Raw genomic sequence first — 12,333 nt, 5'->3', positions numbered from 1 at the left:
AGGAAAGGCAGCCTCTGTATTTGAAGGCGGAGGCTTCGACAGCGTTGCCGACGGCATCGATGGTCGATACTGAACGGTTGATGGCGAAGGGGTCCTCGATCACAAAGGAAGAGCAGACTTCAACTTATGCCTTTTCGGAGGTAGTGAGTCACAGTCGGAGGACACACAATGTCGTTTATGCTTCTTACACCCATGGCCCGAAGACTTGGGCTTTTTGAAGACAATCTCTTTGAGATTATCTCACAGGGTTTTAGACTGTGCACACACAGACCCTGAGGCAGACATCAAAAGTTGGCCCATCGATGTCGACATTGACACCAAGATCGATGTCGACTCCGACATTGTAGAGAGCGGCTCTGAGGCGCAAAGAGCGGATTTTCAGAGTTTGCTTCAAGAAGGACCTGCAAATCCTACAAGACATGCTGCTCTCCCAAAGACATGCTGCTCTCCCAAACAGAGTAAACAGAGCTCATGTTCATCAGTTGAAGGGAGTGCAGAGCAATGCTTAAATATTGTTTTCTTCTGCTCAGCCATGACTCTTCCGATGGAAAGGCCGTGGAAGGAAGTCAAGTCCAAATCAAAGTCTGAAGAATAGTCAACTTACAGTCCAACGTCAAAGTAACGAAAGTCCAAATTTGTGACAACAAAGTCCAAAGGGAGAACGAGGAAGAATAGTCAAAGTCACAGTCCGAGTTAACGCTACAAAATCTGTCTGAAGTAATGCTTTATTTTCTAATTCTGAGGAGCACCAAACTAGAGGTCTGAACGCATCAGCAGCTGAAAAGAAACTGAGACAAAATGGCACCCAGCTGCCAGAAAAAGCAACGCACAAGACACATGCATGGCAGAGAGGGGCGCCAGTGAGGAGCTAGTTCATCCATCCATGAGGTCCCTGCACAGCCTAAGTAACCAATTTCTTATGATGACAACGGATCACTTCTAGATCTCAGGAGCTTTCTAAAAGGTACCTCAATGACAAGAGTAATGTTGGATGAGTTTCCCTTAAAGATAGCTTATCTATCACATTACTAATCCCCAGCATGGCAGAGCTACAGGAAAGTTCTGGGTGCATTTAGAATACATACACAGCTCATATGAGCCAGCGTGGTGTATTGGTTAGAGTGCTGGACAAGGACCGGGGAGACCCGAGTTCAAATCCCCATTCAGCCATGATACTTGCTGAGTGACTCTGGGCCAGTCACTTCTCTCTCAGCCTAACCTACTTCACAGGGTTGTTGTGAGGAGAAACTTAAGTATGTAGTACACCGCTCTGGGCTCCTTGGAGGAAGAGCGGGATATAAATGTTATTAATAATAATAATAATAAGAATAATAAGAATAATAATAAGTCAATACTCCCTTTCCAGGAGTCAAATCTTCACTCATTGGGGGGAAAAATAGCTAAAGTTTTCTCTCATCTTCTGTTAGAGGCACCTGAAACTTTACTATTGCTAACCCTTGAAGAACGAAGTAAATCAGATCCTCAAAATCCTTAAGTCACCTCATAGAATCCTTCCTAAATCCGCTTGTTTGCCATCTGGAGCAGCCCTATGGGCCAGGAAGCTTTCGATACTAGGCACTGTCCTCCCTGGGACATCCTGTGCTCAGCTTAAGAACACAGCCACAACAGCATGTGCTGTTCCCTCAGGGCTCTATTTCAACTGCATAAATTAGTGGGGAATATCGTGGGCTTAAGCACACCACAGCATAGACTACAAATTTAATGTTTAGCTAAAAATCGAAGTTGGTAGAGAATTTAACTAAATCCATAGATCCTAAAAAAATGACTAGGAGAAAAAATGTTGCCACCCACTGTTCCAGAGAAAATGTGCTGTTCCTTTCCCCTAGTACAATACCTGAAAAAAATAAAACATGGAAGCAATATACTACTAAACCCTAAGGGGAAAGTATTTTCCCCATCACTGGTCTAATTCCTATTGCAAATATCAGGGTTTCTGTTGGTAGGTACAGTTTCTAGCTTCAGTGTACAGAAAAAACGGAAACCGTGAGGAAAATAAAAACAAAGTCTATTTCACCATGTTTAAAGATATAAGAGGTATTTCTGTTTTTCTAAATAGGCAATTTCCCCCCAGAGAACCGAAAAGGCTAATTTCTTCATTGTTAAAAAAAATGCATGTCAGTTCTGTCATTTATGCCATACATATATACCACACATTCTGTGAGAGATATACTGTACAGTAAACATCTTTGAATCCAGAACTATTTAGAATAGAAACTAGGGAATTAGCCTTCACAATACATTTCTCCAGCTGAAGAAATTACACTTAACCCCACTGTGCAAGGTTCTACCCTGACACAGAAAACACACCATTATCTTTAACAAAAGTAAAAAGCCTATTTACTCTGGCTGCCAAGCGGACATTTCTCTAAGCTAGGAAAACAATTTAAGGAGGCACGCCAAAGCCAAATCAAATAAATATAAGAGAAGCTTGAAACAAAGACATGCAAAGCAGAATTTCTTACCCTAAAGTTATGATTCAATAAGTGAAAAGTCAGGAGAGTGCTACATTGTTAAGAGAGTTCAACCAAGTAGTGCATGCTCTCAAGAAAGGATCTGAAGGCCAAGTGATGTGCAACTGATATTGTGCAGAAGATGTGGAAGGAGCTGAAAACATGAACCACACACTTAAATAGGGAAACAGCATGGGATTATGACTAATAGCGGAGCTGGGATATGCCCCTCACATTCCCTATGATCAGTGCTTTCCCCCAAATATTTGCAGGTGCCCTGTGAATGCTGTGTTGCATTTCCAGGTAGAAGCCTTAAAGAGCAGGTGTGGAGACTGGTGGCTGACAACCCTGCTCTTCTCTCTCATACCAGACAGAACAGCAGTCTAAAATTGGAATCTCCAGGTGCCCTAATGCACAGCTTCTTAGAGATTTACAAAGATGACATTTTAACATACTAGTATTTTGGCTTCTGTTGTGTTTTTAAATTTGTGTGACTAGTACATATTCAGGACCTTTTTGGGTTGTTGTTTTTTTGGATGGTGGAAGATTCCTTGACCACGCACTTCTTTTAAAGACAGCAAGTCAACAGAATGCTTCAGGTCAACTGAGAGCAGAAAGAGCAGCACAAAGTGATAGTTAAAGAGAACCTCCATTTTCATCTGAATATCAGATGTCAGGAACAACAGGGGAGATGGTGCTGTTGAATTCATGCCCCGCTTGTGGGCTTCCTGGAGACATCTAGCTGGTCACTGATAGAAACATGATGCTGGACTAGATGGACCCTCGGTCTTATCCAGCAAGGTAATTCTTATGGTCTTCAAACATTTCATCAGGAGGGGGAAACGTGAATTGTGTGCTTGTATGTGGAGAAAGCGGCCCTGAACAAGTCTGCAAAGGAAATACAAGTGATGCATAAACTGAATTCCACCATCATGGCCGCACACAGCATGTTAAGTTTCTGCCTTCATGTTAGACGAAAAAAAGCCAAGAGCAAGTTAGTAGAAATCAGACTAGCAGTTTTTTAAAAAAAATTTCAGCACAGGAGGAAGTCACATTTAGAGTTAGAAAGTTTTTCTTTGTGTCTGTATACATACTGCAAGTCTATGTCTTATGTATACACACGCAGACAATACAAGTTTCTACTGAGATTTGCTTATAAAGATTGGAGCAGTTGATTATTATTATTTCAGAGCAGTGATGCAGCACTGGAGAGCCAGAAGTTAGTATGGAGAGTGATGGTCACGCACAGGAGGGGGGAGAGCATGGGAAGATATTTGTTTTAAAAGAAGAGTTGGCAGGATAGAAGCGCTCTGGCTCTTACCCCATTGCTCTGGGTGGACTGTACTGATTGCTCGCTGGCCGAGGAACAAGTGCTCATGCGGTCTGTGTCCTTGCTGTGTGAAGAGTGGCGGTGGACCTGGCGCTGGAGGGAGTCACTGTCACCAGGAAAAGTGAAGGAGCCTGGGCGGCTGACAGGGGATGCTGGGATGGAGCTCCAAAAGGAGCCCTTCTGCAGGGGGCTGCTGGGTGGAAATGTTTCCTTGCCAAAAGGAGAAGGGAAAGTCATTGTGGGAGGAGAGTTGATGGGCGAGATGGTTCCAGGTCTTGACTTCCCCAGGGTCAAGGATCCTAGGCTGCTCCTTGAGCGACTCTCCTCTGAATTTCCACGGCATTCCCTTTGATCTGAATCTGCCAAGCCATAAGCGCTTCCTGATGTCTTCCGGGGACTCTCCATTGCCTTCATCTTGGGGATCTTCTCGGCTTCTCTCTCCGGACCATTCTGTTGGGCATTTGGTGGGGGCCTGCCTGACTGGCTAAGGCCAGCCTCTAGAGTGGTGCTGTGGGGAGGCAGGGAGGGATGGTGAATGGACATACCTGACATCTTGTCTGCCTCTGCCTGGACTGAGGCTGCAGAGGAGACCAGGACTGGGGAATGGTGTCGGACTGGCTGTGGGATCCGGGAAGGCCTGCTACGGCTGGAGCTGGGGATTCCAGGGCAGCTGCTAGGGCCACTGCTGTTGCTGCTACCACCAGGGCCACTGTGGTTCCTCTGATACTCGATTGGAGATGTCAAGGCTGAGGGAGCAATTGGGAAAAGGAAGAGAAATTCAAATAAAAATGCAACAACATTTCATGCAGTTCTTCAAGCCTCATTTCAAAAGAAATTCTTTGAAATTTACTTTGCTTACATTAATGTAGTAATTGTATGAACAACTGAAGTACAGATGAACATGCACTGGAAAAGGTAGCTTCTTCTGTTACGTAGCAATGCAAAAGTGCACTAACGAAAGCTGATTTATTATTTTTGCTTATATGAGCTATTTATATGAAATGTTGCAATACTACTACTCATGATGTAGAGTGCAAATGATCTGCAGGGTGGGAATAGCCGTATTGGGTGCTATGAAATGTGCAACTATAAATTTGAGAACCATATATCTGAAATTGAAGGCATTATAGAAAAATTAATTCAGAAAGTTACTCTAAAGAGACGGAAGGACTGGATAAGAAATCCAACAGTTGTTCTTAAAAGGGGGCAGGATACACATAGTCCTATATTACTAAGCATACACGAGGTAAAACAGGATTTGCAGCAATCAAACCTTTATGGATGCTTCCGAGAGAATTAACTTTATGTGATTCGGCAAGGTGGGCTACTGATGAGAAATGAAAGCTTCTGGCAAAAACGTCCCCCCGCCCAATCATTTTGACAAGGATTATCAAATTGAAGATGCCTAGCCATAGGGGTGTACATGAATGCAAAATCGTGGTTCAGTTTGAATTTGAATCGAATTCAAACCGAACCATGTGCTGCTGAACCGGTTCGGCTGAACCAACCAGCCAGTCTGTTTAATTGAACCAGTTCAGTGATTTGAGTGGCAATACTTCTAAAGGGGAATCTGATGAGGATTTCCCTTTACAAGTAAAGAGCTGGGAGAATCCACTGGGCGGTGGAAGAGCAGGGAGAAAGGTGCTTACTGGCCGGCATGGCTGCTGGTGCCACCACTTGCCACTCTCCAGTACAGCTTAAGCCACCAATGTCTCTTTAAGTAGGCCACCTGTGCGGTGGTGGCAAGGTTCAGGCCTCTGTGCATGAGCATCAGTCCGGAACCTCACAGCCACCACACAGGCAGCATGCTTCAAGACAGATTGTCAGTGCTTGGGCTGCACTGAGGGGGATGGTGGGGGGGCAAGCAGTGGCAGCCATGCTGACCGGTAAGCTTTTTAGACTACCTTTCTTTCCGTTTCCCTTCAATGTTGAACCAGTTTGCAATGAACTGGGCTTGGTTTGGTTCGATTGTGGACCAAACCACTGAACTGGCCCGGTTTGATGAGAACAGGTTCAATATAGAACAGTTCACGCACACTCCTACCTAGCCATATCAGCAAACTCAGATATGGGAAGGTAGTATAAAGCTGTGAAAGGAAACAAGGCCTTTTAAAACAATATAAGACCCAGGAAAACTCTAGAGTGGTAGGTTAGTTCTAAAATGCAAGCAGGATGTAGAAATTTTGTTCACTTTACCATTTAGAAAATTACGCTGATTTTCCAAGATTTGGTTGATTTCATGGATCCACATTTGGCGGACTCCTGGACTGGTGGAATGCAAAACAAAAGTCTCCATAACATCACCTGCTCTTGACGTTAGTGCAAATTTACATGGATCGTTGTCCACGTTTTCTTCCAAGCAAAGGCAACTCACCTTCATTATTTAAAAAGAAGAAGAAAAAGAAGTATTGAGAAAATGCCACTTTCTCCTTTTGCCATTACTTTTGTTTAGATGGGAAGCAACACTCTAACAGCACTACCCACATGGAGTAAAACAGGCCACAAATCCATTTTTACCTGCCTGAATACCCGGACTAGTCATTTGAAACTATAACCAAATTAATAATTTGCAGCACGACGTCAGTCTGAAAAGCAAAAACAAAACAAAAAAAACAAAAAAAACCCCCACAACACAATACCTCTTTCCCATCTTCCCTGCCTTTTCATCTAGACAGGACTCTGACTCACCACAGTAACGAAGTGAATGGCTAGTTACAACCCTGCCCAAGGACAAGGCGCATACAGGAGTTCCATGCATGCTGATACCTATTGCTTAGTTAGTGATGATGGGGAATCAAAGGGACTTCAAGTACAGCTAACCCTGGTGTGGGGATGGGGCCACAGCTCAGTGGCAGAGGATCTGCTTTGCCTGCAGAAGGTCCCAGGTTCAGTCCCTGGTATCTCGGCTAATGTGAGAACCTCAGATTTTGTATCTCCCCACTGCTACCTTCTTCTGTAGAGCTCAGAGAAGCCTTTTACTGCTGCCACAGAAAGCAGCTTTAAGGAAGTGGCACTCATTTGGGTAATGCAAGTCTTAGTACCTAAAAGGGAAGCAAGTTACCAAGCAACACAAAATGCTATCAAACCAGCTGCCTTATTCAAGACAACAGAATTCCATGGCAGGACAGCATTAACAGGAGGCTATTTGCCAACTTACATCCATCCATTTCCTTGCAAACGACATAGATAGCAATTCTGTATAAAGTATGCCGACAGAGCTAGAATGCTAGGTTTGAATGTGTGAAACCCATATTCAAGGGGCATCCAGCCATGAAGCTCAATGGGGTCAAATCATTTTCCTTTCAAATGAACATTCCTCACAGGGCAGCTGTGAGCATAAAATTCTGCTCTGAGCGCTACAGAAGAAGGTGGAGGGATAGATAAGTGATAAACATGACCCCTAGGCAAAGAGGCACCTTTTCAAGTGGTGGCTCATATTTAGCAGTGGGACACCAACTGCCCTTAAGACAGTGTCCTTCCCAGCGGGTATATGCGTGTGTTTTAACATTATGAACTCCTTAGGGCAGGGTTTCTTAACCTTGGCACCCCATATGTTGTTGCACTACAACTCCCATCATTCCCAGACATGGTCTTTGTGGATGAGGATGATAGGAGTTATAGTCCAGCAACATCTGGGGGCCCAAGGTTAAGAAACCCCGCCTCAGGGATAAGAAACCATTTTCACATTCCTTTTGCCATGTAAACCACAGTGTGAATTTTTTGTTATTGCTGAAAAGCAGTACATAAAAATTCTGAATAATAAAATGCCATTCCTGGTTACTTTACTGATAAGAAAAAAATATATTCAGTACAACAAATTTTGGCACTAGAAAGTACTAGTTGAGAAGTGGATTGAACAATCAAACTTGGGAGGTCATTTAACAGACGAACCAATAAGCAGCATTGGGTAAGAAGCAGTGTTCACTCTAACATGGATTCCCAGATGTTGTTCACTACAATTCCCAGCTGCAATGGCTTTTGGCTGGGGATTCTGGGAGATGTAGTTAACAACATCTGGGAATCCCTGTTAGAAGGAACACTGTTTAGAAGGTACTCAAGAAGGGAACCGCATGTTTGTTCTAAGACTGTGGCCCCTGGGTTTTCAGGACCCCCATTAAAGGCTCATTGAGGGGCAGTTACTGACCTAAATCCTCATTCCCAGCCCCAAGTTAAGTTCAAAGCTTGCAAAGGATCCATTAGCTCTTCCTCACTGGCCTCCCCTTCCTAGAAAGTGCTGGTCATTGTGTCCCATGCATTACATCTGTTGCAATCCAAGAAAATATACAGTGTTTCATGGGCCAGATGCAAGATAGCTTGAAATATTCACAGCCAACATGATATGAAAGGAATGGTCTCTCTTTGAACCACAATTGGCAGGAATCATGAAAACAAAGGTAGGGAAGGATGGCTCTCCCCTTCAATAAAGGCAGGCTTGCTTTTAGAGAACCAATCCTCATCCAAGTGGTTCTTCCAAAGTTTGAAGAGCTGAACCCCCAGAGAAAAGCCAAATGGATGCCCTTTAAAGAGAGTTTAAGGACTGCTAGATTAGACACCAGGATCAAAATGCACTTAAAAACCTAAAGTTTACTGAACAAATAAAAGACACACACAGAAGATTTACCTTGATACTGTTTTTAAATAAGAATCCTGGTGTTGAGAAGCCTTTCTTTTTATCTAGTGGTTCACTGAATATGACAATCTGTTCAAACAAGAAGACTCGCCTCTCTTTGCAACGTGGCAAGAGTCCTGTATCCTGGTCGGTAACGATGAATGTATCTTGCAGCAACAACTTACCCTGGGCAACAATTTTACCCTAAAACAGGATGACAAAAAGGTCAAATCAAATCTTATAGCCCATGTTACATCAGATGCGTTGATGTCAGGTGAGGTGCTCTAGGAGGGCTGGGTGATGGTGATAGGCAATAAGAACTATGGTTAGGTGTAGCCTTTACAAGATAGAAACATGGTTCCTGGGCACAGTGCTAACTTTATGTCCTGGCTGTCATTATGCCCCTGGGTCCCGACTCCGGTCGGGCAGACCAAAGTGGAGGCTGATCCTCTACATTCATCCTTAGCCTGCAAAGACTTAGACTTCAGCAGAAATTCTCAAATTGAAATAGGGCAGGACATTAAAATGGCATTTTTAAATTTATGTTTGGAAGTCTGCAGGTGACTGTACAGAGACACAATCAGCTGTCCAAAAAGAAAAGGTATATAAGCACAAAACCAGGAGAGAAGAACTTACATCAAATCCTTGTAAACGACCAACATTCATCATGTCGTTGCACCGTTTTGGTACTATACACATAACCTCTACGGCTCTCTGTTGAACCAAAGAAGAGAGATATTAGAATGGCCAACTGTGTACTGATTGTCATTGTCCTCAGATGCCACTCGACATGAAGGGCTATATATGTCAGGTCAGTACAAGGCAGACTGCCTAACAAAAATAGGTGCAAAAATCCCACGCCCCTTCCTGCAGCCTCTCAGATGAGGTGGAAATGAGCAAGTATCCTTTTGGAGCTCATCCAAAACAGCACACACAGATTTCAGCTGGGTATCTAAATTAAGGACCAGATCGAGCAACATGTTTCAAGCTGCAGATCTACTCCTGAAGGGGGCTGGGAGGGAGCACAACCCTTGCAAGAACAGGGTGAACACCACACTCCTGAACGGATGAACCAACAGTACCTGCATCTTGTCTAGAATGAGTTTCAGTCTGTCAGCCCTCATCCTGTCTATTATTGACTTCAAACACCTGTTCAGAACTTCATCCGTTTCACTTTTATCAGATAAAAGGAAAGCAGAGTTGGATGTCTTCAGTATACTGATGCCATCTCACCTAAAATCCCTGAAGGGTCTTGCCCCACATGTAAACAGCATGAGGGACAGAATAAAGCCTTACAGGACTCTTTAAGTTCCAAGGTGCAGAGCAAAGCAGCATCTTCTCTATGTTAATGCACCTAACTGCAAGTTTGTTGCTGTAGCTTGAAGCTGCTGGGAGAAACAACAGCCTGCCACATAAGCCGTGGCAGAAGCAGCAGGACAAAACTGGCTTCTACAGGAAAGAATAAAGTGTCTGCCTCCTACTGTTTGACATGGAAGGATTATAACCCATTTTGTGGAATGGCACCTGGAAGAATCTGAGTAAAAAACCCCACATTTGCAGTGCAGAAAATTCTACCATCAAGACGGGGGGGGGGGGGGAGTCATTCAACCCAGTATTATCCTATACCATAAAACCCTTCGTTGTGCGGCCGTGCTGCCCGTGCCTTTTTGGGCCGTTCTGGGCATGCACAGAGCGCATGCACAGATCGGCCCAAAAAGACATGGCCGCCCAGGCACGGGTGGCCATGTTGGGGCCCGAGAAGCGGCGGCCTAGGAGAAGTGGCGGCCGCCAACGGGAGAAGAGTGCTGGCGAGGCGGTGGCAGAGCCGCGGCCTCGGCCAGAGGTGGCGGTGGCTGCGGCGGGGCGACTGGCCCCGATGGTGGCGGCTGCCGCCACGACGACAGGGCCGGGAGGAGGAGAAGCGGCGGGCCGAGGAGAAGCGGCCGCCGCCAGCGCCAAAGGAAAGTGCGGGCTGAGGTGGCGCTGGCTGCGGCGGGGCGACTGGCCTCGATGGCGGCAGCCGCCGCCACGGCGACAGTGCGGGTGAGGCGTCAGCGGGCCACCCCCCCCCACTAGAGCCCGACTTCCCCTCACCCCCCCCACATGAACAAGGGCCAACATGGCCCAGGAAAATGCCTCCGCTGCGGCCGCCGCCAACCGCCCTCCCACCCTCCCAGGAGCCTGATCCCGCCTTCCCCGCTCCCCGACACATGAACAAGGGCCAACATGGCCCAGGAAAATGCCTCCGCGGCCGCCGCCGCCAACCGCCCACCCAGCTGCCCGAGACCTCCTTACCCGAAGAAGAACCAACCCAGACGAGCGAGGAAAAAGGAGCTCACGAAAAGAGCTCCTCTCTCGGCAAAGGCACTGCCCAGACTGCCGCTATGGACGGCTGCCCAATGCAACAGTCCGGGAAGAGGCTTGGCCGATAAAGGAGCTCTGCTTGCGAGCTCCTTTCTCCTTCGCATTCAAAACGGTGAGTAAAGTTGCCGGGTGGGGGGTGGAGCACAAGATTCTTCTGGGCAGGGGGGAGGGGAAGTGGGAGTGGGGCAGGGGGGAGGGGAAGTGGGAGTGGGGCAGGGGGGAGGGGGAGGGCAAGAGGGAATGGGGCAGGGAGGAGGGCAATAGGGAGTGGGGGAGGGGGAAGGGCAAGAGGGAGGGGGGAGGGCAAGAGGGAGGGGGGCCGAGGGGAGGAGGGAGGGCCAAGAGGGAGTGCATCAGGGTGGAGGGGCAAGAGGGAGTGGGGCAGGGGGAGGGCAGGAGGGAGTGGGGCATGGGGAGGGGAGAGGGCAAGAGGGAGTTAGGCAGGGGGAGGGGGAAGGGAAGGGCAAGAGGGAGTGGGGTGGCAGGAGGGACTGGGGCAGGAGGCTGACAAGAAGGGGAGGGTGCGAGCGGGGTGGGAGGGGGAGGGAGAGCGAGAGAGTGGGGTGGAAGGGAGAGGAAGAGAGGCCAGAGTGTGGGCAGGAGGGAGGGTGGGACAGGAGAGAGAAGGGAACAGCCAAACAAGAGGGGGAGGGGCAAGAGGGAGTGGGGCAGGGGGAAGGGCAAAAAGAAGTAGGGCAGGGGGAAGGGGCAAGAGGGAGTGGGGTGGGAGGCAGGAGAAGAGAGACAAAAGTGTGGGGCAGAGGGGAGGGAGGGAGAGTGGGGCAGTACTCTCAGAAAAGGACCCCCACTCTCGGCCAGAGGAGGCGACCTACTAGCGCCCGTTATTTTAACTGGCTTAAAAATACTAGTCTATGCATAAAGTGATCATAGTGGAACACGGCAGAGCCATGGTCACAATACTACAAGAGTGCAGTGCACAGTGCACTGTGATTGTTGGAACAGTTATCCTGATGGCTGGATTTTTAAAAAGCAGTATTTATAAATACCTCTAATTCTGTAGTATCAAGGTTAGCTTTTTTGGAGTATTTGAGGAAGTCCTGTGAACAAAAAGCAAGGACTATGAAGTGAGAGGTTCCTTTACAACAGAGACAAAAAACTAAACTGCACGGACAGAAACTGCTGATGGTCATAAAATGCGCATCTTCCATGAAGCCCCAATGACCACCAGAACAGAAATTAAATATTGAGTTATTTGAAGAGGTTCTACATTGGAAAAATATTGGCTGACATACTGAGGAAAATTACTCAAAGTAATCCCATTAAAAGGACAAGTTGGGCATTGCCCAACTTCTTTTAATTTCAATTGGGGTACTTTGAGTAATTTTCCTCAATATGTCAGCCATTGTCTCTTTCCTGACTGTTTGACTGAAGTACATAACTGTTGCATTTTTGTGTCTTTAGTTCACCGAGGTTTATGTGGTAAGTAGGCAATCCTCCCCCGCAGAAATAGGTCTCCAGTATTCTCAGAAACCTGTGTAATCAGAAGAAATCTAACATTTTCAGTTCAGACCTAACACCCAGCAATTTACAATTTCCTG

General features: G+C 46.5%; 1 protein-coding gene across 10 annotated transcripts in view; it reads right to left on the bottom strand.

The window, feature by feature from the left end:
- TRIO (trio Rho guanine nucleotide exchange factor) overlaps positions 1-12,333 on the bottom strand; it is a 371,831-nt gene that overhangs the window by 35,090 nt on the left and 324,408 nt on the right. For 7 of the 10 annotated variants that reach the window (XM_053242690.1, XM_053242687.1, XM_053242689.1 and 4 more), the window contains 5 exons: positions 11,782-11,832; positions 9,047-9,124; positions 8,423-8,614; positions 5,998-6,175; positions 3,793-4,547 (listed from right to left, as the gene is read on the bottom strand). In XM_053242690.1, coding sequence (XP_053098665.1) covers positions 3,793-4,547; positions 5,998-6,175; positions 8,423-8,614; positions 9,047-9,124; positions 11,782-11,832 — 1,254 coding nt within the window. Of the gene's footprint in view, positions 1-3,792; positions 4,548-5,997; positions 6,176-8,422; positions 8,615-9,046; positions 9,125-11,781; positions 11,833-12,333 lie in introns of those variants that run through there. The other 3 variants (XM_053242694.1, XM_053242696.1, XM_053242695.1) reach the window with 2 other exon arrangements.

Source organism: Hemicordylus capensis, chromosome 4 (genome assembly GCF_027244095.1).
Source record: "Hemicordylus capensis ecotype Gifberg chromosome 4, rHemCap1.1.pri, whole genome shotgun sequence".
NCBI classification, from domain to species: Eukaryota; Metazoa; Chordata; class Lepidosauria; order Squamata; family Cordylidae; genus Hemicordylus; species Hemicordylus capensis.
This window is presented reverse-complemented; position numbering and strand designations above follow the sequence as displayed.